The sequence below is a fragment of the Brachycentrus maculatus genome, unplaced genomic scaffold, assembly GCF_059751285.1.
Source record: "Brachycentrus maculatus isolate JH-2025_06_01 unplaced genomic scaffold, ASM5975128v1 h1tg000438l, whole genome shotgun sequence".
NCBI classification, from domain to species: Eukaryota; Metazoa; Arthropoda; class Insecta; order Trichoptera; family Brachycentridae; genus Brachycentrus; species Brachycentrus maculatus.
Window position 1 is genome coordinate 66,932 of NW_028281186.1, and position 27,892 is coordinate 94,823.

Genomic DNA, 27,892 nt, shown 5'->3' on the forward strand with positions numbered 1-27,892 from the left:
CGGGGGCGGGAGATGGCCCCCACCGACAGCAATAAACGTTCGCGGATCGCATTGTAAATATGCTAATATGTGCGATAAAGTAACAGACTCCATAATACCACCGCCTCAAAAGACGGCTGACAAGTGGCGCCCTTTTCACGCCTTTTGTATGTCACCTGATGTTTTCATATGTTTCAAAGAAAAATGCATCCAAATTCATAGCCTAAATATATTATATAGTATAGCAAAATATACACATAATATGGATCATAGGTTAGACATTGTATCCAAGTTATCATAATACATACTTAGAATTTTATTAGTTATCTTACTGTTGCATTTTACTATAATAAAATATACCGAAATGCCAAACATGTTATTTATTTATTATTTTTAATCACTTTATTACTAGTAAATAATTTAGAGATCTTGGAAATTGTTATTTGTTTTTAAGCTTTGTGTTTAAATGTTATATTGTTTTTTAAAAGAATATTAGGATTTTTTTTTAAACCCAATTCCATTATTCACTTAAATACTTTAATATGGATTTAAATATCTTAAACACAAAAAAATATTCTAATTCCCTACCAAATACATACAACAATGAAAATATTTTTATACAAAAATTGAATATTCTATCGAACAAGTATTTAAGTATAGTTTTTTTTTAAATAATAAATACATACATTAAAAATTTTAAGGTATCTTCATTCGTCTGATAATTAAAATTCCATTAATTTTTTTTTGTTCTATGAAACACGAAAAACTATCCAACAATATTGTCAGCATTTTTTACAATAGTATGTACTCCGTTATACCCCGATATTTTTTTCAATCATAGACAATGTTGGTGTTGCCAACAGCCATGGATTTTGACAGTTATCCGCGATTCAGAGCTTCGCGGTTTCTATGGAATTATTATGCTTGGTACACCAAATTATCGAGCGGTCTTAAAATATATTTTTAAATTTCAGAGGTATAACAAAAGTAAAATTATGTTTTAATTTAACAAAAATATGTCCATTTAAATTCGGCATACAAAACCATATGCTCGTCATTCTATTGATTTTTGTTTAATTTCGTTCTTGTTTTGGCAATCATTGTGGTCAACTAATTTTCGTAATCCATAGTTTGTTGATAAAATAAATTACTTTATTATATCAACAAAAAAAACGGAATATTTTTTATTGTTTTCTATGTTCACCATTTTTTTTACTCATTGTTTCTTTCTTACAGTATTAAACAAAGATGTTTTGTGATTATGATGCTGAAGATTTGCAATGTTTTACCGAGGAGGCAAAACGAAAATCATTAAGGGAAAATGAGCCAGAATTGAGGGATTTTAAACAAAAACTGGAGAATGATTTTATCAGGAAAAATCAAGCTTGTCAAATCAAAGAAAAAGAATACAGGGCCTTACTAGAGCAGGTATGTATTTATTTCTTTACCATATTTAATACATTTTTTTTGTATAATGCAATAATCAAGTGTCCAAGAAGTTCAGTTAGTACTTATGATGTGCATTTAAAATACAGCTGTTTGTATACCTGAAGTTAATATAAGAATAATTCCACTGCTAGGAAATAGACCAAAAATAGACCAAAAATTATCAAGTTATATATTTTCTCACGTAATCTTAACCTTCATTGAGTTACGTGCCTTCAAAATACCACCATTTGGATTAAACATACACTTACCACTGGTCAAAAGTTATCGAAATCTAAGTGACATCATTATTTATATGAGTTTGCCTTATATCCTTTGATGAATGGTTAAAAATACCTTATAATTATTGGCTTAAGTTTTACATAACCTTATAGTATAGGGTCATTCATTTTTCGGTTTCGAAAGTAAAGCTAAATAAAACACACACAGCGATACATTTTTTATGAAAATTTTATTTCATTATAAAGTTTGGACTTTGCCATTTAGTGTGGAAAACAATATCATTCAAATGGCACCTCGGGAAGATTCCATGCGTACGATTCTTTTGAGGTAATTTTTAACCACTTTTTCGCACATTTTGGGCGTATATCGGCCATAACTTGAGAAATGTTGGTTTTGAATGCATCTAGAGTTTGGGTATTATTCGTGTAAACACGGCCTTTTGCGTAGACCTACAGAAAAAATCTAATGGTGTCAAATGGCATGATCTTGGTGGCCAATTGAATTCGCCAAACGGAGTGAGAAATCTGCCTCTTGGCTGAAGAAAATGTTGTTCGAAAAATTGGTGTTTATTGTCTGTTGTTCCAACACCCAAGAAGCGTGTCTACGGCATATAGTGTGTACGGCGTGATAGTCAGCAGGCTTCAATTGTTGCGAAATATGAACTTTATAAGGATGGAGATGCAAATCCAAATACAAAATACGCCATATTGAGGTGTATGACACATTCAATTACTGCGAAAGCCGGAAAATCTATAAATTCGGTTCATCAGCCACTTGCAGCAGCAATATTTTAGAGTGAGCGTGCATTACGATGATGCACAGGCCTTAAGTCATGAGTAATGCTTCCACTTTCTTCAAATTTCTTCACAATTTTACCAATTGCTTGCGTAGTCGGTCGATTATGAGGACCATAATCATCGCGTAGTGCGCGAAAAGTGGCTACGTTTAAATCACCACTTTTGTAGTAAGTTTTAATAATTTTAACGCTTTGTTCGTTTGTTAAATGATCCATTATCGTAAATGGCAAACATTCGACTAATATTATGACACTTCAGATGATAGCTGAGTTTAACAGGTGTCAAATGCCAGCGGTACCAAATTGAAACCACGAAATAAATGACCCTGTACTTAAATTAAGGTTTATGAGGACCAAAAAAAATTACCTTCATTTTGAATAAACTTAAATGGAAAAAAAAACCTATATCGCTCACTCCTTTCAACAACGTCATATATCAAAAAATTTGATTTTTCAGGAGATTGTTTTTAAAGTTTAAAAATGTAATAAAATGTATTTAATATGAATATCAAGCCACTTATTGAACTTTTTACTGTGCAACAGATCTTTTTAGGTAAAACCTGAATGTTTTTTCTCCATTTGAAAAATATTTTTAAAAATTATAAAACAATACCTTTTATTCAAAATGTAAAAACAACACTTTCTGCCCTGTAATGGGTAAATATTAAGTTAAAAATATGCCATTTTTGCTGGGATATAGTACATTTTCTGGGCATTCCAAAATCATGTACAACTAAAAATTGATGATTTTTGATATATGACATTTTTGAAAGGAGTGATCGATATGTAATTATTATTTATTGTCATTTTATTAAAAGTTTATTACCTAATACACTAAATTTTGTTGATACTCAAATTTTCAGATAAACAAAAAAAGAGAATGTCAAACAATCCTGGAAAGAGAAATTAGGGATTTGCAAATTAAAAAACAAGAAGATAAAAAAATACATATGAAGAAGGATAAATACGGAAAAGAATTACTCACCCAGATTGACTACCAAGAAAAACTTTTAGCCTTAAAAGATGCAAAAAAGCTTACAGAGAGGGAAGAATTGGACAAATTAGATTGTGAGCTAAAGAAAGAGAATTCAAGGTCAGTTTTATAATTGTTTTACTTTTTATTTTCTTTGTTTTAACCCACAGATAGATAAAGGCATAAACTGACCAGAGCATTTCGTCATAACAAAACATCGTAACATTGCTCGCAGTGAGCATGTTACGTTATGACGTTACGGCATTGCTGACTGACCGCGATCAGTGCTCGCTAGTGGCCTTGTGCTCAGTGTTGCCATGTCATACCAAAAAATCTGAAAATCTGAATCAACAACCCAAAATCTGTATAAATCTTTGCAACATTGCATTCGTACTGTAGTTAAAATATCGGACGACGAAAACGGGATTCTTGGTTCTGTGATTTTAATAAATTACTGCTTACTTCAAATGAAGAAAAAATATATATATATATATATATATATATATATATATATATATATATATATATATATATATATATAGTGCCAATCCCCGCAAATTCCCCGCAGTTTGGGGAATTTCCCACAGATTGGCAACCCTGTACTAACCTAAAATTGCATCCGACTTCGGATGGAGCATTCGGAACGAGCGGCGAGCAGCTCGGCTCGGTGTACTGACTGCCTGAATGCTCGCGTCGTAACATGTTACGTTACGACGAAATGCTCCGGTCAGTCTCCGCCTTAAGGTTTCTTTTGTAATGCTACACAATCAACAGAGGAATATATGATACAGAACACCTCAAGTTAGGTGATAGGTGGAAATAACATAAAGCACAAAACCTAAGATATAATTTTCATACAAATCTATACTAACATTGGGTAATTAGTTCTAAGATGGAGGATATGGAAAATGCAAAAGTAATTGTTATCAAAACGGAACACGCAACATTATTTATGAATGCATTAATTGATCCCTTGCCTGGAATAATGTCGTATCCAACAAAAATATGAAAGTTGAGTTATTGATAGAATAATGTTGAGTTTGTTATGAAGTATCTTTTAAGGTAATAACTAAGGCAACCATTTTTTTTTTTAATAAGGGAAATATTTGCATTTTTATAACTTACAAAGTTCGCACAGTGAAGCGCCCTTGAGGTATTTTTTTACGAAAATGGCGCTATATAAGTTATCCAATTTTATTATTATTATTATTACAAAAATATTTCTATTTCTGTGAGCCTGTGCGGCTCATTATTAAAAATAGGTATCAAGTTGTAATAAAGTGGGTTCGAATCCAGAAACTCTAACTTAAGAGTCCGCAACATTAACCACGGGACCACAACCCAACACTATTATTATTATAATTATTTACTCATGTAGCAGCATTTGAAAATTATTAGTTTGTGGAATAACATTTTCTGTTGTTTAACAAAATGCTGCTGCCATCCGTCAATATCATGGATCGTGGATTAATTCATGGAAATAGAGGGAAAAAACAGGCATTCAATGTTTTCAACTGGAAAGATGTCAAAGCCGAAATGCTGAAGGAGGCAGAAAAGCAGTATTTATCAAGAAAAAATATTGTTTGTGAAAAACAGGTTTGTGGAATAATGTTATATACAATTTGACAGTTCTTTGATCTTATGACAATAATAAAATTACTACGTCCAACGTAAATTGATTGTATTCAATTAATTCATCCATATTATTAATTAATTGTGGTTTGATAATAGTGCTCTTTATGCTGTAACTTAACCCTTACTGGTCCAATGTCGAATTTCATTAAACATATATTTTTTTCCTGGTCTAATGTCCCATGTCGAATGTCATTTGACACTATTTTCATCATTAGTATTGTCAAGTTACAATGCAAGCTCACATTTTTCACTCGTATCTATTACAACAGTATGTGGAGCAGAGGACAAATGAATTTTTCCCCATTAGAACGTGTAACTGTCTACCTGGAATTTTTAATATTTTTCCGGGGAACAGAAAGCATTAATAGACTTAATAATGTAAAATGTTATTTGTTTAATCATTTGTATTTTTTGCAGGGTTGCAGTTGTAACGAAAAATGTTTATAAATACACAGTAAAAGAAAATGGTGAGATGTATCCAATGTGCCTATGTACATCATGTGACATTCTTGAAGTAACTGCCAGATGTATCCAGGCGATACAAATTAAAATCACGTCAGGAATAGGAGGTGATAATGGACGTGGTCAACATATGAACAGACTGCGTGCTGTTAAACCTGATACTTGTGAATTAGTATTTAATCACATTACCAGCTTTCCAAAATATGAAAACCACTATTCGTGAGACCATAGGAGTATTTGAATCATGTGTATCTAAAATAATGCACTGCTTGTTTATAGAAAAGTATCCGACTATTGATATAAAGTATCGGTTTTACAGAGACGTATTCAATACTAAATTTAACTGCGTTTTGGTCAACCACATTCAGATACGTGTTGAACTTGTGATCAATTTTATATGCAATTGCAGAATGCAGGAACTGAGGCAATTTCGCAAATCATATTAAACAAAATGACTTAACCGTAAATCCAAAAAGACTATACAGTTTTAAAGAAAGAAAACTAGAAGTCCAAATTTGCATGTTATACATATGCGGCGATTTACAACGAGTATTGTTTGCGCCTCAATTGGCCCATAGAATTATTTTCTATCAGCGTCAATTCTCTTGTCACAATTACGGAATTCATGAAATGTCTACAGAAGATGGAACAATGTGCCTGTGGAACGAGTCTGTCTAAGCTCTGATGATCCCACCACAATCAGAAAACAAACTTCCGACAGATAATTTAGGTTGTGGACCTCCTACAGCCTTCTACCATCTCTTAGTGGGGGACGGGGAAGATTGGCTACCATTTGGAAGAATTTCATGCCTCAGACATCTCATTGTCATGTGTGAATTTATGTTAAATGAGCTTGCTGCTTTTTATAAGGCTCTATTGAAAAAGCGGAATAACAAAAAAACATTTTGCAGAAGAATGTTGTATGTGAAATTTTCATATAGATACAATATTTTTCCACTAATTTGCATTGTTTTTATTATATAAATTCTAATTTAATAGCTTTTTTTAACCACTTTAATTTTAAAACTGTAAACAATTGTATATTTAGTTTATTTAAAATATAAAATGTTAAAAAACATAACTGGTTTCATTTTTCCTTTCATGAACAAGTGTCATACCTTATTGATAAGTGTGGGAACACCAGGTGTGAGAAATCCCACCTTATATCCAAGAATACCATGTCAGTATTAGCTCTTAAGACTGTGAATTCCGGTGACCCTTAAATTTACCAGCTTTTGGGACCATTTTCTGTGCTACTGCATGAAATCATGTGGAGGAATTTTCACACCTGGTGTGCCGGCAAATGTTAAAGCAGGAATAATGTTGTTTCCCAACTAAAATAAATTATTGTCACTCGTTGTGTTAGTGACACCATTACTGTCAACTTCAGAAGCACATACAAATATGTGAGCAGACCACAAAGTGTTAAGATAGGCTAGCATATACATATCAGAATATCCAACAGGAAACTACTACTATGTACTATAACATCTGCAAGTGTAGCCAGAGAAGATGGAATCTTACTCAGATCTGTACTGACATACTTTCCTAGCTTACAAACATCTATTAATACATGCCCTATGGTTATGTAGACTTTTGACATAGCCAGATTTCAGGTTCTGATTGATTTGTATGTGCCAAATCTTTCATGGCAGTCTTCGCCCTACTCCCATTTAAATATTTGATGATTAATTATGTTTAAATACTCTATTTTACGTGTAACTATTTATTTCAGAAAACTTAAGGAAAAAATACAAATCACCCAAGCAGCACAACATGAAATGAAATTATTTAGAAATGCAAAAGAAATAAGCAACACAGTTCAACAACTCAATTCCATAGAAGAGCTCAAGAAAATAAACAAGACTATAAAAGAACTCGATGAAAGATCTAAGCAATTGTATGTTTGTATAAGAACTTCAAGAATACTATTTGCAAAATTATTACAGATATTGATATTGTAGAATCAATTTATATTTGTTTCAGGGCCAAAGAGCAGAAACAGAAATTTGAATCACGGGAAGCAATAAAAAATCGTTTGGCAGCTAATTTGCTAGCCCAACGGGTAATCTTTCTCATTTGTATTAACCCTAGATTACAGGACATATTTAAAATTTACTATGGACATCCAATCTGTGCAAAGCACCAAGACAACATATGTAACAACACGTAAATTAGAAGTGTAATTTATGTTGTTTGTACGAATAAGGGTATGCAACACGGAGTGGACTAGCCATCACTGCTATTATCCTTTTCCCATATAATATTCCTTCTCTTTTCACCTTGTTACTTATGTCATCTACATTCCCTCAAATAAGTTTTGCTCCTATTTATATGCAACAATCTGTAGCATAAAATTGGTCTCCTTCCCTTAAGGTGGAGACTGACCGGAGCATTTCGTCGTAACATAACGTCGTAACATCGCTCGCGGCGAGCATCACCGAGCATCCGAAACTATGGATGGAGCGCTCGGCTCGGTGTACTGACTGCCTGAATGCTTGCATCGTAACGTGTTACGTTACGACCAAGTGCTCCGGTCAGTCTCCACCTTTAATAATAAAACCCTTATCCGCACCCCAATGGTGCATAGGGCACTGTGTCATATAAATGCAGTGTTATCTTGATCGTTTATACATGAAGGAAGGGTGATCAGCCCTCCGCTTCAGGTAGCAGTCCATGGTAATATTGAATAAATATTACAGTGAAAAAATCACTTATATTTATTTTACCCCCCTTGGGAATCGAACCCGGGACCTCCAGAACGGTAGCCGAGTGTGCTGACCATTACAGTACGGAGGCGGACGGCATTACTCCACCTTTATGTTATCAAATTAATCACTTTATCTTTTGAATGTGGTGCCTTAGCCATTTTATTAATATTTAATTTTATTAATGTAGTACATAATAGTTATTTGTTCCAACAAACCAACAGTTATATATTTTATATCTATAACCAAACCGGCTAATTTAATATGATGCTTTTTTTTATCAGACTGAACGAGAAGCAAAGGCACAACTTATTCGAGAACTTGAAGAACATGAATATCTACAAAATAGTATGAAGGAAGACTCCAACAAACATCATTCAGACTGGAGAGATAGAAAAGCAGTCGGAGAAATGCTGAAATCTCAAATTCAATCAAACATTGCACATTCACTTATGTTGAAAAAACAGGAAGCTGAATTTACCAAACAGGTGACTATTATCCATACTTGTGCATTTTTCTTTACAAGCAATGAAAAAAGTTAGATCTTACTCCAATGGAAAATAAATTCAACTAAATAAGTCATCTAAAATATTAAAGTAAATAGTGGAAGTTAACTAGCAATGTACAATGCGGTCAACGCTATGCTTGTGATGTTTGGGGCTAGCATAAAAAACCATTTAATGCATTTAAAAGATGACAATGATGGTGTGATAAGATAAAAAATGTCATAATAATATGGAATGGTATAATATTTATTGATTCGGCATTAACTTTATGTAATGACATGTTGATTATTTTTTTGAAATCAAACATGTTTTATTTTTCACCTATAGACAAAAACATCTGTAGTTTTCGAAACTAGTCATGTGTAATGAAATAAAACTCATTAAGTGGTATTACTGCATACAAGTCTTCAATTTTTTTTAAATAAAGAACGGTATGTTAACATTGCATTGTTAAAATATCGGCATAAAGTTTCTTACTACATATATTATTTTTAATATGAATCATGCAAATCTGTGTGTTCATTTAATATTTTTATTGTAATTTATTAATTCTGTGAAGGGTTCTATCAATTTCTTTATGGGAAGTATTAAAAGGTTCATAACATCTAATAATCTTATTTTTTTCTTCATTACAGCTTGAATATGAAATTCATCAACAGAAACTTCTTGACAACTGTGAAAAAAAATATGAAATGTCTAAAAGAGTGCAATACAATTCTGATATTAAACAACAAATACATGATAATAAAGTAAAACAAAAAGAGCAAAATGATATAATAAAAATGACAAATGAATATGTGAAATCATTCAATGAAGAAAAGTAAGTTGACTATATTATTTCAAGTGTTATTAACCCATATCCGCTCCCTAGGTGGAACATATGGAGTTCACAAACTGTCTCCAGGCTTTTCTGTCGGCTGCCAGCTCCTTTGCATCCTCCCAAGTTAGATCTGCGTCCCGAAGTTCTGATGAGAGCTGCTGATGAATTGTCAGCAGTGGTCGTCCTGGGCGGCGTGCACCTGACACCTTGTAAAAGAGGCAAACTTGATGGCGGCTCTCAGGAGGCATGCGGAGTGGAGTACATGGCCAAGCCAACTGAATCGCATTTTCTTGACGACAGTTGTGACCAAGATTTGCTGCGTCCTACGCCTTATCTCTTAATTCCTCACAAAGTCAAATCACCGCATGCCTAAAATTCTTCGCAGACACCTATTCTCAAAGCTTAGTATACGGCTGCTCTGGGCCCTTGTAAGGTGCCATGTTTCACAGCCATATAAGAGAACAGAGCAATGCAGGCATTGTATAGGTGGCATTTGGTCTTCACCGAGTATAAATCCTATCTCCAGACAGCCTTCATACTGTCAAGTGTTACATGTACAATAACTTTCTATTCAGGAGAATAACTTTCTCATATCTGGAGTAGTGAGCGCGCTTTTCCTTGAGAATGTGACTCAATCTCATTATTTGTTTTCGGTATACAGCTCCAGTAATGATTTCATTCATTTGAGCAACTCATGTTACACAACACCAAGCTGATCCCACCAAATACACAACAGTTATTTTTCCATGAATGTTTGGCTTAGCTGCAGATGTTGAAGCATGACCATGGTCCCTATGATTTCTTCCTCTTTAAATTATCATATTGGAGCCATTTTTCATCATCAACTACTATACAGTGCAGAAAAACCTTTCAGTTATGCCTGGCAAGTAGCATGTTAGTTTAATAATCAAAATCTTTTTATTTTTCAGGAGACAAAAAATTGATGAAGAAAAAAGACTTATGTTACAAGAACACAATCAGAAAATTTCCAAGACATTCTTCAATGCGTAGATAGAAGACATCGGCTGTTTATTTTTTAGGTTTATATGTACAACAAAGCTTTTTCTCTTTGGTGGCGCTTTACCATATAAATTAATATTGAACGTTTTAACAATTTCAACGATTAGACATTCATGAAATTTTGAACAATGAGGAAATTTTGGAAGTTCCTATTGTTAGTTAGGAAATTTTTCAAAAATAGATTATAATTTACCATGTTATTTACCTAAAAATCATAAAACTGATTATACTTAAACCAGTCCTTCAGAAATACATTGTGTAAACCTTTGTGATTTTTACAACACAAAAAAAATCTTTTGCGGATACATATTGTCTTTTCTTCTGAATTGATCATTTTATTACATTTTTTGTTCAAGTGTTTGTTTATAAATGAAATATACATATTTATAAGATACGTCCATTGTGTAATTTTACGGTAGATTCAGTAAATTGGGGCAGCACTTATTGGTCCAAGTTCACTGTCTTTTACTTACTACTACTACTACCATCACGCTGTTTCCCCGCAGGGGTAGGCAGAAAGGATGGAACGCCACACTCTTCTGTCCCACTCCTCGCCTCCTTTACATCCATACATCTAGTCATACATGCCCTTCGGTTACGCAGACTTTTGACACTGCCAGATTTTAGGTTCTGATTGATCTGGTCGTGCCAAGTCTTTTTTGGTCATCTTTGTTCTATTTTCCCGCTCACATTCGCCACATATATTTTCTTAGTCATTCTCTCGTTATCCATTCGCTCCACATGTCCATACCACCGTAAAGAACTCTTCCTAATCTTTTAAATTTTTTTCAAGTCTTTTACTTTGACAAAGTATTCCTCGGCACAGGAAAACTTGATGAGGGCACACTGTTGTTTGTTATTATTTGTATGATGAAAAATAAATAAAAATTTCAAGTACCTACCTATGGATTTCACTTGAGTGTGGTATTTCGAGTACCTACCTATAGCATTTATTTGGGTAAAGCAATTGTGTTCTCGATTGTACGCTTTAATCTGCCCGTCTGGTGCTGCCATCTGTAAAGGTTAGTTCGTTTTTCTATCGCTAGGAGGCGCCCCGTCGTGCTTTTGACAATTGGTGGGTTTGTGAAGTGCCGCTGGAGGCGCTGACGTCAGTCAACTCGCGGATCGCACGGGGCTCGTGAAAGTCGGACAGTCGGCAATGAAAAGTGGCAAAAATGGCAGAAAGTAAAGGTGCCTTAATCGCGAAAACTATGCAAAAACATGCAGGAAGGGCGAAAGAAAAGGTAATTTCAATCTTTTCAATGCTATTAGTGTGTAAAATATCTTCGGTACTCGTTGACATTTTTGCGAAGTTGTTCGTGTTGTTTTAGTGTCTTTATTTACATTTTACCTGTGCCGTACAAAGTGGATTAGAATGTTTATCCGAATTGTTTATTTTGTTTCGTGGATATGATTTAGGGTGTCGTTTTTTTATGAATTTGAATCGTAAAGTGCGATCTCCACCTGTTGCTACGTTTCAGAAGTTTTGTGCTCCGCGAAATTGTACAAAAGTTACGGTTCTTGTTTACAATACGAAACAGCTGATACGGACGATCGGACGATCTCCGATAAATGAGAAGATTTAATTTAGGATGTTTCATTCGCCGAATCCCGGCGCCTAATTGAGCAGTGAGCATCATATATATTCGTATTCTCCAGGGCAATACTCCAATCTAAAATTAGTGTCACGAGAGCCATGCTGTAATCTCTCCCGGAATAAACTCAATTTTCCGACTGACAAATCTCTCCGGTTCCTTCGCTCTGAATCTGCTCGCCGAAATATTCACTTAAAATGTTTCGTATTCATAATTGCAGTAATTCGTATTCATAATTCATTTTGCCAATTTCCAAGTTGTTACGTAATATAAGTAGCAATATTCACAATTCGCCCGTATCCCACATAATTCGAGTCATTGAAATTAAACAATGTTTTTTTATGTAACTTTTGTACAATCGGAACGAGATTTTAATCGATGACTTTGTTTTCATTGCATCGGGAAAATCTTACAAAAATAGATTGTCATTTTTCTGATATCTCTCCTGTCAGAAAGTCGTGATTTAACAGTAAAATAAACATCGTATGTAACGATAAGATAGCTTCCTGAATTCTCTCCCGTTTCTATTAACCCTTGCCTCTCTTATGTCGAGTGTCGCTTGACATCGTATTTATTAAGCCAACTCCGATGTCGACTTTGGCTCGACTTTTTTCTAAAATTTCTCAATTTCTAAAATAATATGAATGAACAAATTAACACATTACAATATTCCGATAAAAACTAATATAACCCCCTTTTGAAAATTCAATTAATAGTCATATTTAAGTATAATTACGAATTTAATGAGATTTCATTTTATTAAAGCACATTAAACATTCGTGAAATATCACATCTAAAAAAACTTTTTTCAACTGTGTGAATTGAACTTGATCTTAAAAAAAATTGTTACATTTTAATATGGATCATCATTATATTTTTTATACTATAATTATTCTGTTGCAGAAGAACGCACTGACTTAAAATCACGACTTTTTCTCAGTATTAAACGATAAAGATAATAATGTATAAATTAAAAAAAAAAAACAATTAAAATTATTATATATGTACCCAAGTAATGCACAGGGCTTCGCACCAGTTCGACAGTGTTAATTCGATCATAGATTATTTTAAGGCAGGGACAACTTAATGCCAGGTTTTCCTCATTCTTCCTATGCTTCTACCAAACACATTCGCCTCATAAATTTGTTTTATTGTTCCTTCTTCAGTCTTCCTCTGCTTCTACCAACCACATTCGCCTCACAAATTTTTTTCGCTATTCTTTCTTAACTCATTCGATTCAACATGTCCAAACCATCTCAACACGCCTTTCTTAATTTGATCGATAATGCTCATCTCGGCCTTGCATTCTTTCCATAGTTCCTTATATTACCATTCGAACATCTATCATACACCGTTCTGCCCCACGTCCGTCTGACAGAATGCATTTCGACTGCATTCAATCTACTTTCATCCTTCTTTTGCTGACTCCACGCTTCACTTCCATGGGTTTTGTACCTTGTTAATCTTGTATTCGGTTAATCTTGTATTCTATTACTCCGCTTTGCAGTTGAAGAATATATTTCCCCTACTCAGTATTCAATGCTGTCATCAACCGGAGGTCACTTCCAATTCTTCACACTCATCAATACCTGCTTCAAAGATTAGTGAATGTATTTTACGTACAATAATATATTTGTTTGCCTTCGATATCCCGTTCCTGAACAATGACCTCATTTTTCTTGTTAACTTTACAACTTGTATATTGTACCTGTTATTAATATAGGGTGTTTTATTAGAGGTTTGATTTTTAAACTGGCAACATTGCTTCTACAGACTGTCAATTTGACAGTTGACAGATGATTTGTAGTCTGTACGTGTTGCATTTCACCGTGAATAGACTGAATGACCATCATGCGCGTCGTAGATACTGTGAATGGGCCGAAAACAATATTCAGCTTGATCCTCTTTTCAACACAAAATTTTGTTCGGAGGCACATTTTTGGTTAAATGGCTATGTCAATAAGCAGAATTGCCGAATTTGGGGTAGAGAAACCCCAGAAGCCTTAGTTGGGACGCGACCAGATCAATCAGAACTTAAAATCTGATGGTTTCAAGAGTCTGCATAATCGATCTTACATCCATTAAAAGTCACTGTTTGGTGTGCTTTATGGGCAGGTGGAATCGTTGGCCCATATTTTTTTTAAAGACGATGTCGGCTAGAATGTTACGGTCAATGGAGAGTTCCACAGAACCACGATTACTGACTTCTTCGTACCATAGTTGAATGGCATTGATGGGACAGAACTGTGTTTCAACAAGATGGCGCAACATGCCACACGGCGGGTGCCACCATCAATTTATTGCGGGAAATTTGAATTTGTATGCCTCTAAAATAACATCCTATATTATACTTGACGATCGCCTACTATCATTGATTTGTAAATTTATCATACAGTTTGTTGAAGCCCACATAAAATATACTTTACATAACTATGCCGCGAGCCCTAAATAAAATGTTTATAATGTAGATATTTGTAAACCCACAAACTAGCTACTTTGTCGCTTGTTACTTATATACAGAGCTGTCCTACAAATAGAAAAAGACATAATTTTCATTAAAATACAACCATGTGTCAGAAACTGGTAGCGAACGCAGTCGGCACCCGTTTAATTATCCGTACCTACCGGTGCAATATGTCATGAGTTGTCTTTGGTGTATTTGATATTATATTAATCGATTCAAAATTTCCATCACTTTTCGCATGACTAGACCTTTATTTTATTTAATCTGTGTTGACTATAAAAAAGTATTCTTAAGACGTGCATAATTGTAAGAAAAAAATGTTTAAACTCCGTCTACCCTGGTTTAATTTTGATAAAAGTGTATTTACTTCTTACATTATTTTTGACATCTCAACATAGATGGAGAAGAATATGGAATACAGTGCTTACGACCATCTTGCATTTACAGTGTTACGACCGTCATAGGCTGGTTTAAACCATATTATACAAATAACTCCCGATTGGAGATAATCCAGATTTGTCAACAAGTATTTGGACTCACTCAAAACGTTGTAATTACTTTAATTTATTTGCCCTTTTTCGGTTCCTGACCAATTATTGATCAAAAATATTATTTTATTCTCTCAATACATTGAACATTTATGGCCATCAAACAAAATGACAGATACCAGCTGACCATGGAATGACAGATCGAGAATATGTTTAGAATTTCGTACGTGATTCTCAAATCAGTCGTTAGCCTGTTTTAAGAGCTAAGGTATTGCGTTTAAAAAGCGTAAAATACTGGATGGCTTACGAACCATCTTTGATTCTCATAAGATTTTTTGTACTGGAATATTTGTATCCAGGTAATGAGTTACCGATATCTAGGATACCGATACCCTTAAAACCGGTTAAGGGTTGATCCAAGTGAGATGATGTTTACGAAAGAATATCCAATATTAAATGCAGTCTTATAACGTACTTTTAACTCGAGCTTACGGACGCTTATTGCTTCCATCTATCTTACTCACTTCCGCCGTTTTGTAAGTAATCAATTCAGCCTTAGGTCCAAGGTCTCTCTTTACTAAACTCATGTATAGTTTCGATCGGCGCGGAGACAAATTAACGTGTAAAAAGACAAAGAACATTCCTCTCTATCACGTGTAATTTGCGGCGATAGAATTCGCCTTTTTAGCATAATGCCTCGATACTTTACCTTTTTAGATACATCTTGGACCGGTTCATAGAAAAGTGGAATAATACGTCCCCCTCTACACGACTGTGGCACAGATTTCTACAGATGTGTTTTGTTTTGCATGATGATGCGATCTCGGGGACAGGAATTTAACAAATGGTCATTTTAATTATTTGTAAGTATCGATGCAATTGGTTCAACTGAACCTCAAACACCTCACCTCTGTTGCCTTGTATAAACTCATCTGTAGTTTGTGTTTGTAGATTCCTCTTCGCTAATATTTATCCAATGCCATCTCATCTACACAAAGTACACCGTTTGATTTCAAAACATTTTTTTTATGCCGGAAGTTATTTTTTTTCCTTTTTTGTAAGCATCCTTCTTTTACGTTACTGTTATGTACGATATTGTTTTTATTAATGACATAATATGGCTGAATCGAATCTTCTTTTTCTAAATCTCATGAGCACTGCAACGAATCGGATCTACAGTCTTCAGTATTACTCTTCTAAAAGCCTAAACTTTGGGTACCATCTTCTACTAACCCTGATTTGCACCTTATGGTGCATAGGGCACTGCATTACGTTGACACACTTTATCTTGATCGTTAATAACGTATCGGAAAGGTGATTAGACATACGTTTCAGGTTCTAGTCCAGGGTGATATTAAATAAATATTGTATGAAAGATCTGTTATGTTTTAACATCCCTGACACGGTAGCCAAGCGCACTAACCACTACACTACAATGTCTGACAAATTTATTTGATTTGGAATTGAATAGAGGATGTAAATGCATGTTTCAAATGCAACCTTCCTTTCTATAAATTTCTTTTCATTTCATCACAGGAGTTATAACATGTCTTCAAAGCGTCGTAGGCTGCAATTTGTCGTTTGACCATTTTGAAAGCGGTTTTTATGACTTGAGAGCGGTTTTATCCACTTAGCTTCGTTTACACACTAGACTGCACTAACTGCACTATAGCCATAACGTACATATGTGCTTCTAGCAAGTCACAACAATCTAGCGTCCGTAACAGGTGCGCCTATGGATCATCACATAACTTAAGATTACCAACGCAAAATTTATCCTACGGTCTTTTTTAAAGTGGTTTCCGACGATTGCCTCACGTCCAGAGATACGCATGATGTGTTTATACGCGATGTCAAGCAGCACGCATTTATTCCAAATATTTATTTAATATCACAGAATGCTCATAAATCGACAAACACGCTCCGAGTCTTCGGTTCGGAATTGCCGGTTCGAATAAATAAACCTGGTCTCGGCTCACAAGCTGTACTTCGCTGTATCTTTGATCGGATGTTCCAGGAGCTAAATATACCCTTCCGGGCTATTTTAGCCGTTTCTGGACGGATGTTGTCATTGCCAATATCTGCTGAAGCATTCCTATCAAGGCCGGGCATGTTTTTTCTGCCATTAATCCGTGACATGTTCGTTGTTTGTTTTGTCAGCGAGGTATTGACATCCTAATCTATTGGGCGATGAAATTATCAAACCTCGCGACAAGACTCCAGACCCGACATCAGCACCAAACCAATTTTCATGTGGTGCCGTTTTCAACCAAAATATATGTTGTGCCGATATTTACGACTAAGTTTCATTTTAATCATTTTATCAAAACACAAAACAAATCAACTAAGAAAATTCTGTGTATTTTTATGTTTCTTATTTCTCTAACATGTATCCTACACACTTCTTACCTTAATTCTGTTATGAATACCTTTTTAGTTTACTTTTTCTCGGTTCAAATTATACATTTTAGTCTCGTTTACTTTATACTATTATTCTTACCGTGTTCAATTACTATAACCGTGGCTAAAATTTACTTCGTAAACAATTATTTTTATTATATTTTTGTCATTTGCATACTAAAAATGCTTAGAAAATATTTACGTTATCAGGTTATTAATATTTATGTAAAAACATGTTTTTTCTTAAATGATATTTTTTCTTTACTTATATTTACGTATCTATTTTTTTCTACCTAAATATGCTTTTATCGTATTATTTAGCATTTTTGCTTTATACGCTGTTTCACTCTACTTTTCCATTACTTTCTGTTACTTTTTATATGTAGTTTGTATGATACTGTTGAAAAATGAGTCATTCAAACTAAGCATTAGGAATATTACGCATTTAATCTGTTTTAAAATAATAATAATAATAATAATAAAACCCTTATCCGCACCCCAATGGTGCATAGGGCACTGCTTCATATGAACACAGTGTTATCTTGATCGTTTACACACGAAGGAAAGGTGATCAGCCCTCCGCTTCAGGTACCAGTCCAGGTTAATATTGAATAAATATTACAGTGAAAAATTCACTTATATTTATTTGACCCCCCCTGGGAATCGAACCCGAGACCTCCAGAACGGTAGCCGAGCGTGCTGACCATTACACTACACAGGGGGACAAGTTTTAAAATAGACAAATAAATATGTGAACACATCTATGGGACCGGCGAATAAACATTGTCCGATGACAAACTGGTTAATTATACGTAGTTCGGCAGGTACTGACTTTAAGGCTTTGTGCGGACCGCTCTCCGGTGTATTGTATTGTATAAGTACACAAAGAATAATAATGTTAGAATTTACACTTGTTTCAATATAAAACCGATACAAAACGCGTAGATTATAAACGCTTTCAGCCTTTTAAAAATAGAAATCGTAGTTTACCCAATGGGTTAGTATCACACGACGCGAACAATACGCTGAAGTTATATTTATGATAGAATTAAATTTATGGTTTAGTTGTGTAAAAAAATAAAAACGTTTTATGTTAATATTAATGCCGACTTTCTTACGATACTTTCTCTCGCTTCACCCACTGACAATAAAAAGGTTTAGCTATTTATTCCTTGGCATTTGGCTAAATTCTCTTGTAAAGGAGTGCTTACGCGGCATTCTTATGCTAATTTTACGCATTATAATAAATTACTTCTGGTTTTACATAGTTTTAAATATTTTCTTACTATCTGGCAGATGGCAGCACTTACTACACATCGCTTTATAAGGTCACAAATTACAAACAGTATGTTTTATTTACGCTTTCGCGTGTGAAAATGGAAAATTTACATGCCTTTTTTGAAATGTAGGTTAAACAGGAAAATCTTTTATCGGAAAGTCTCCTTTAAAATTTCACTATGTAATGAAAAGTGCATAAAATTAAAATAATACTTCTTTAAACTTTAATCCGCACGAAAAAATGCATAGGGTACTGCATCGCATCGACGCAGTGTTATATTGATAGTTAATTACATCAAGGCAAGGTGATTAATCCTGCGCTTCAGGTACCAACCCTGATTTACATCAAATAAAGATTAGAGTAGAAAAACACTCATTTTTCAATATTTCATATTTCAATAAAATGATACAGATGGAGCCAAAACCCACCGCTTTTTATTATATCCTCACTCAGTTTAATTCACCATATTGTCTAGTAAATTACCCATGTGTTAAAAATCCTAGAGCTAACGCAGCCGCCTTCATTAACATAATGAAATTTTCAGCGATTTTTTTTTATATCTGTACAGTATTTCATGAATTCTCTTGTGTGTTTACTTTTCATTTTTCACAAGATTAACGTATGGTTGCTTTCTTTGACTCCTATTCACAGCCTAATATGGTGCATAGGAAAATCTCGGTAAACTTTACGAATGGTGACTGCGTTCGCTATCGGTTTTTGACACTGGGTCTTCAGCGCCAGTTATTTATTATAGAATATGTTTATTTGAAACAGAGAGGCTAAATATCGGCCTACTTTTTTGTATGGATTTTTTGTCACAAGATCAAATTTTAAAGGCAATTGTAAATTCGCGCAAATTAGTATTGGTTGTTATTGTACTGTGACATTGGTTTGAACGTCCGAAATAGCTGGCTTATCTTTTGCCATATGTTGTTCATGAGCAAATCATTTAATACTTCTCTCATTGTGTGCACTATCGCTGTTGTATGTTGTTTGTAAAGGTCGACGACTATCAGTCGGTGTGGTATTTATAATAATATTTATAAACACCCGTAAAACTGTAAACTCTTGGTAATATAGCCATGGGTCACGATTATCGGTAATAAAAAATACCTTGACCTTTTTAAAATATGCATATTTAAAATGATAAAAAAGTGCGTTTACTATCGATGATTAAAGTATACATATTTTGTAGCTATACATATTTTGAGTGTGTCCAAATTTTGGTTCACAAATTTTGAATAATTTATATCAAAATCCATATTGATATCTCAACATACATATGTAGGTGAACACGTTTATTGAAATAAGAATATGGAAGTATAAATATGTATAGGACCTGTTGTTGGCTAGTTTAAGTGATATACACTGTAAAATATTAAAGCTTCAACCCATGATTGGCAACCGCATTACTCTTTTTCTATTTTTTTTTAATGTTAACATATTAATATGCTCTATGTGACAGCATAATTCATATTTTCGGTGAAAACTTAATATTCGACATCTTCATATTTCTTTGTCCATAAAAAATCTTCTTCGTTTATGTTGAGACATCAGTAAAATCTTGACATTTAATTATTCCTGCTTACTTCACTTGACAAACAAAAATAGTTATCTAATATAATTTTAAAGGGTGCTCAACACATCGTTAATAATGATAAAAATAAATAAATAACCTTTTGTAATTCTTCTCTTCGTCATCATCTCTGACCTTAGGTCTTCGACTTGTTGCTCCGTGCATTCTCCCTTCTAACTTTTTTTCAATGTCTTCTAGTTTATTTATTATTTTTTTACTAAATGTTTAAAGATAATCTTACTGAGGTGCTAATTTTTATAAAAATAATTGTATAGTAACAATATTTAAATTATATTACATTCTCTTGTTTGCAAATTAATAGCAATCTTCAAATCCCTCCGAGCATGTCGAAAGCAGATACGAATCTCTACCAATCGGGCCCGTTAATCAACGTGGGTTTAACCGCAAACCTCCAGTGAAACTGTGAAATTTCTGTGTGGTAATCTATCAGTTAGAGTTATGTCTCGAAGTAGCGAGTTTCACCACATGCGCTGAATGATGTACCGGGCATTTCGTGGTATATGCGAGTTTCATATTTTCGGAAGCGAGCAGTTTGTTGCGTCTGTTCTGCATATCCCATATATCATGATATGGTATATCGCATATAATGGCAGGGAAAGTGAGCATCTTCTATATCTACGTTCTTCCTACACTTAGGTACGATGTGTCTGCATTACATGCACTTGACGTACGGTAAGATCCGTTCTGTACTTTATACGGTACGGTACTGTGGGTAAGATCCGTTCATTCAAAAGAGCGGCATCAGAATTTCTATATCACTTTAATGATCTGTTTAGTAATATAAAATCGGATCAATTTAACGGTGAATTTTTTTTTCTAATTAAAATGTAACTTTGTTTTAAAATCATTATAAATATTTTATTTTAACTTAATTATAATGTCTACCGGTTTTGAAGCTACCCGCTTCTTTATCAAGACTGATTAATACGTATTAGTATAAATTTTAGTACTTTATTAGTAACATTAATATTAATACGTATTAATCAGTCTTCATAAAGAAGCGGTTAGCTTCGAAACCGGTAGAAATTATAATTAAGTTATAATAAAATATTTATAGCTATTTTAAAACAAAGTTACATTTTAATTATAAAATAGAAAATCACAAAGTTAGTGCTTCAAATATAATTTTTTTTTTCAATTAGAAATCTCACTACTTAACCTTACTTTCTTCTTCAAAATTTACGCGTTTTTTTGTATAGTATATATTGCTCAAACGAATCAATGAACCTGTCGATTAAAAACCCAGCAAATGGATAAGCATTTGTGAACGATTCACTCCTAATTAGGATCCGATCACTTAATCGATGTATAAGAACGGATCATTAAGATCGGGTCATCCGGACGGCTATCATCTACGCTGTATTCTATACCCATGATCTAAACGCCTTCAACTCGTTATCATAATCTCCTATATCGTCATGAGGGTTTTGCTCATTATATTTAACAATATGTATTGATAAGAAAATCGATCATCTTTACACGATATACCCTAGTTTTCTTACCGATAATTATTTGTTATCCAATGTTATTAAGTCCAGTTGGATTAGATTGATAATATTTTATTTATTTACTCAGAAATCAAACAGCATAACATAACATAATAGTGAAAACATGTTTATATTCTAATTATTATATTAAAAGTTGATGGAATTATTAGTAATGCATATAATATATATTGGAAAAATATTAAGTAACAAGTATATAGTAGTAAAAATATTGTCCGCCTCCGTAGTGTAATGGTCAGCACGCTCGGCTACCGTTCTGGAGGTCCCGGGTTCGATTTCCAAGGGGGGTAAAATAAATATAAGTGATTTTTTCACTGTCATATTTATTCAATATTACCCTGGACTGGTATCTGAAGCGGAGGGCTGATCACCCTTCCTTCATGTGTAAACGATCAAGATAACACTGCGTTTATATGACGCAGTGCCCTATGCACCATTATTATTATATATTCATTGCAACGATTTTTTAACACTATTCCTTCATAGTTCATTCAATCCAATTACATTTTTTGTATGCAATCATATCCACTTTAAAATACGTCGAAATACTTACGTTTTGATTTGTCGGAAAATTTTAATTGCTTCGTAACATTACACGTTTTATGATTAAAATAAAGTAAATATTAAACACTTGTACAATACCACTTATTGAATTTTATTTCATTACACTCAACTTATTTCGAAAACTACAGTTGAAATTAATGAAATAAAACTTAATAAGTGGTATTATACAAGTGTTTAATATTGAAAATAATCAACATGTCATTCTAGAAGGTTAATGCCGAATCAATAAATAATAAAAATAAAATAAAGCGATTACAAAGCAATCATTTTCTGGAAGTTTATTCCTAGCTACTCCACTGCCTACTGCGCATCTTCTCGAACCATTGATATGCTTAAAAATCCATTCATTTTTGTTTATATTTTGATACTAGATACCTTTGATATTTCATTCAGGATTTCGTGAAATTCTTCACCGTTAATTACGTCACGAATAAACATATTTTTCAATCGGCCAGATAAGGAAGTAAATTTAATATCACGTGTTGCATAACGTAGGCCCCCAACCTGCGTTACTGAAGCATTGTTAACCGTGCCGTCCTATCCTACCACTCTCAGGGCCTTCTAGCTATACTCGAATGGGCAATTTACTCGCATAACTTGCAATGTACAGGGTGGCGCAAAATTAATCACTCTATCGGAAGATGTTAAATTTTTTGCAAATGGCGTAGTGCGTCAATCGTATTTGACATTTGTGAACTAGACAGCTACACTATACAAACAGATTCAGAGTGGCGCAAAATTAATAGTTTATTTTTTTATTATTATTTTTTATTGTGATGCAAATGTTTATTCCGACCTTTACAATATTTTCTGTTGGGTGGAAAAGTTGATATCCGTCAAGTGGCTGCCGCCAGTGTTAATACACATTTGTGCCCGTTTTATCAATATGTTTGTATAGTGCAGCTGTCTAGTTCACAAATCGCTCACTCCTTTCAAGAACGTCATAAATCAAAAATCGTCAATTTTCAGTTGTGCATGTTTTTGGAATGCCCATAAAATGTACTATATCCCAGCAAAAGAGGCAAATTTTTAACTTAATGTTTACCCGTTACAAGGCAGAAAGTGTTGTTTTTGCATTTTGAATAAAAGGTATTGTTTAATTATCTTTTTAAATATACTTAACATTTTTCAAATAGTGGAAAAATCTTCAGGTTTAACCTAAAAAGATCTGTTGCACAGTAAAAAGATCAGTAAGTGGCTTGATATGTATTTTCAATACATTGTATTATATTTTTAAACTTTAAAAACGTTGAAAAATCAAGTTTTTTGATTTATGACGTTCTTGAAAGGAGTGAGCGAAATGTCAAATATGATCGATATACGACGCCATTTGCAAAAATTCTAACATCTTCTGATAGAGTGATTAATTTTGCGCCATCCTGTACCAATGTTTCCTATACAACAGGCGATAAGTGTGATAATGCTTTAAATTTCTCAATCATTTTCCATGCGTTATTTTTTTTTATCGCTAACAATGAATATTCAATCTAGTTCCTGCATGCACTTTTTCATCGTTGACATATTTTTCTATAGCACGATTGTGACATTCGAATACGTCGGTGTTTATGTACGAAAAATAAAGTGATATAGTTTTTATGTAATTTTTTATTTTTACTTTTACTTAACGTATTATAACCATGATATTAATTTATGAACGCCTGTAACATGAACATGCATTCCGCATCATTTTCAAACACCGTATGTGACGCTAAGTCTAAATTTTAGAGTTTTGTCCTTAGGACGTTGAAGAATGAAGAAGGGTAAGAGCTGTTTCTTATTTTTATTTATTTTTTATTTTCATCTCTTATCAACGTCCCAAGCACCCAATCTAAGATTTTGAATTAACTTCACATACGGTGTTTGAAAATCATGCGGAATGCATCGAATCACGTGTCACATTCGATTTTAAGAAATATTAGTATTTACCAAGTTGAATTAAATATGGATAGATATTACCACAAAGGGACTGCCGACTAAAATAACAGAATCGTCAACATTAAGATTAGGAAGAGTTCTTCACGGTGGTATGGACATGTGGAGCGAATGGATAACGAGAGAATGACTAAGAAAATATGTGAGAGGGAAAACAGAACGAGGACGACCGAAAAAGACTTGGCACGATCAGATCAATCAGAACCTAAAATCTGGCGGTGTCAAATGTCTGCGTAATCGGAGGGCATGTATGACCAGATGTATGGATGTGAAGGAGGCGAGGAGTGTATGTCAGGACAGAAAAGTGTGGCGTTCCATGTGGAAATGGCGTGATGGTAGTAGCAGCAGTAGTAGTCAACATTAAAGTTCTGTTAATTAGGTTTTCCCGGTCAAAAGATCTAATTTGATCCCGAGAGCTCAGGATATCTGTGTTAACATCTCGTATTCTACCTGAAATATTACCGCGATATTAATTTTCATCATTTCGACATCCTCTGGCAGAATTCCATATTTCCTCTTCGGCAATCAACATTCCAGATTCCGCCGATAAAGCGATTGTGCGAGGCACCACCTTCTCGCTCGGGTGTCGTTACGGTAAGGAATTCTTCGTTTGTTTTGCTTTTCGCTTTCGTCGCCGATTACGAAAATTGAATTGTATCATTAGTGGGTTTATTGTCCGTGACATTTCGTAGCGGCTTCTTCGCTCACCGATACCGGCCAGTTATATCCATGTTGTGATATAACACCATTGTGCCGTGGGTTTATCACGAACGCTCGTTGAAAATCGCGTCAGGTGACTGTGCAGTTAGAGCGGAACCGACGGTACTTGTTGAACCACGTGCATCGGAAAAAATCATTTGATTTTTAGCTATTTATATACATACTTGTATTTATTGCATTTTTCGTGCATGATTTTATTTAAATAATTTACTTATACTAGATTTAAGTAATTAACGTTAACCAAGGAGATAACTAACCTGTTAATCATTTAACCGTAAGTTATCGAAACCGTTGACATTTTTTTTATCGTATGATTTTTTTTGCAACCTAGAACTTTAACCATGCACGTTGTGACAAATTTTCAAAGCAATATTTGCAAGAATATTCTTTAACGGATTTTGTACAAACCTAATAAACCCGTCCATTTTTGCAAAAAAAGTCTTTAATCATATAGGAAAAATTCTAGCATTTTGAGTGTGTCCAAATCCTTGTTCACAAATCTGGGTTTCTCCACTTTTAAAATAGCTAACGCACAGTTATTTTACATTTTTGACATTTCAACTTGGATGTAGATCACTTACCAGCCTATGACAGGTTATAAGCCCTGTAAATACCCGGACTTCAGTATTCTTTTTCATCTATGCTGAGATGTCAAAAAAATAATAGATGGATTGATTGACTACCGTTTGGATCTCTTCATGCTGTAGTTTAACATTATAGTCCGGTCAACACAACCTTGCTACTGATCACGTCCGATAAGCTTGATCGGGCATTTATTATAATTGTCGTATTTAAGCTTACCTACTACTATTTGAATGATTACGTATTTATAGCAGCAGCTGCCATCGCAGTTGCTCTATGATTTCTCCATTCCGTGCTTTACTTTCACGCGTCTAAACCTGTCTCTTGAAATACTGAAGGAATTTCAAGGCCTTTCAAGTATATAATTTAAACGACTTGAATGCAAAATCGGAGTTTATTTTTATATCGACCAAATTTTATTTTTAACGTGAAATTGTGTTCGTTTGCATTTTCTCAAATTTATTAAGCCAATGTATCATTCTGATTCGTTTTTTGTCGGTATTTATTATAAGTCCTTACTACCCCTAATCCAGTTAACATCTTCACATGTTCTAGTAAATTCCCGGCGCTCAAAATTCATATGTTAAACACTGATAGCAAACGCAACCACATCCGATATAATTATATTTATAATTAACGAAATTTCCAATGACATTTTTTATCCGTACCTACCTGTGCAACATTTATATTGTACATACGTGGTCTCTGATATATTTGCTTTTCTATTGGACGATTCAACTTTTGAATTACCACTTTGACTAGACCTTTTTTTAACTCACACATCGCTCACTCCTTTTAACAACGTCACATATCAAAAAACTTGATTTTTTTAATCAATTACGAAAATTGTCACCTGGATTTAGAGAAAATTAAGTTGCAACTTAAGGAATACTGAGCCTTAAACGCCATTTTTAGATACAAGCATAAGACCTCGTAATACCTTTACGGACTCTGTTTTTTTTTTCTTCAAAATCTTGTATTCTCACATAAATGAAGCTACTTCCCGTTGTGCAAAAAAAACATAAAACAAACGTGCCATCGTAGTGCGTTCCGTAATTATTTTTGTAGCTTTGGCACTAGGGCGAGCGTTAGTGACAGCCGATATCTCTATTCCATACATTCATACTTCATACTGACCTTTATTTCTATTTCCTAGCAGTTTATTTACGTCTAGCTTTCACATCTTACAGCAATCATTAGCTACCGACTCCCTCAGTCTAGCAAACTAGAAATGAATCAATTTGATACCAATTTACACCTTGGCAATGAATGAAATTCTTCAATTCATGGAAAAAAATCACGATTACGGTAAGGAGTCGTTCCATAATTCGGTTTTTTATTCGATCGCCCATCACTGATCTATTTGGAACCCAAATAGGGCACTGCTCACTGCCTGTGCATCTCTATAAGATAAAGTGTGTTACATCACAATATTGCGAATGTGGACACGGTACCTATAGGGGATGCAAACCATACGTTCTTTCAGTGTCTGCTCATAACTGACAAGGAGAACTTTCTAAATGGTTTAACATAGGCAGGAATCCATCTCCCCGCCCAAGTATCCACCCTTCTTTCTGAACCTAATTCTAGAATTGCGGTTATAATTTCTAAAATGATAAAGCTAAACGCATCTTAACTTTGAAATTTTGTATTAATTGTTAGTATTATTTTCTATTTTTATTTTGTTTGTAAATAAAATATAATACTTGACACTGACAGAAACATCCTTTCACTGGGTGACTACCAAATATATTTTTTTAAAGGTAGGGTACAATACTTTAGTGTCTATAACATATGAAATGCACGCCCCTGCTTGCAACTAACTACTCAAGGAGACATGAATACATATGTTGTCACTTACGGCGCAAGTCCTACGCTTCATCTGCCAAAGGTAACGTGGGTCTAACTAATTTTTGCCTTCGAATGCCTTAAGTAGTTAATGATGTGTCTTCGCTCACAGAGAAAAATATTATGTAATAACTTATTAACCTTCGCATATAACTCTGAGTATGTTATATTCGTTTATATTTATCTCGCTTAATCTTACATCTTAGGATATCTTGATGGCAGTCACTTTGTAATATCTTTTCTTTTTAAATATAAATTTTATTTGGTTAAAACCACTATTTCTTAAAATGTATTGTGACATGTGTTTCGATGCATTCCGCATCATACGGTTTTTGAAAATGCGAAATACAT

At 33.9% G+C, this 27,892-nt stretch overlaps 2 protein-coding genes across 4 annotated transcripts in view; both read left to right on the forward strand.

Annotated features, from left to right (window-relative positions):
• Positions 1–812: 812 nt before the first annotated feature.
• Positions 813–11,020, forward strand: LOC148302589 (uncharacterized). The gene is made up of 8 exons (XM_088271362.1): positions 813–955; positions 1,216–1,407; positions 3,307–3,536; positions 7,249–7,413; positions 7,500–7,578; positions 8,506–8,709; positions 9,363–9,547; positions 10,477–11,020. The coding sequence occupies exons 2-8, from the start codon at positions 1,228–1,230 to the stop codon at positions 10,556–10,558; spliced, it is 1,125 nt and encodes a 374-aa protein (XP_088127488.1). The 5' UTR covers positions 813–955; positions 1,216–1,227; the 3' UTR covers positions 10,559–11,020.
• A 658-nt stretch (positions 11,021–11,678) lies between these two features.
• Positions 11,679–27,892, forward strand: part of Amph (amphiphysin) — a 110,311-nt gene continuing 94,097 nt past the window's right edge. For all 3 annotated transcript variants that reach the window (XM_088271356.1, XM_088271355.1, XM_088271357.1), the window contains exon 1: positions 11,679–11,811. In XM_088271356.1, coding sequence (XP_088127482.1) covers positions 11,743–11,811 — 69 coding nt within the window. In that variant the 5' untranslated portion in view covers positions 11,679–11,742. The remainder of the gene's footprint in view (positions 11,812–27,892) is intronic.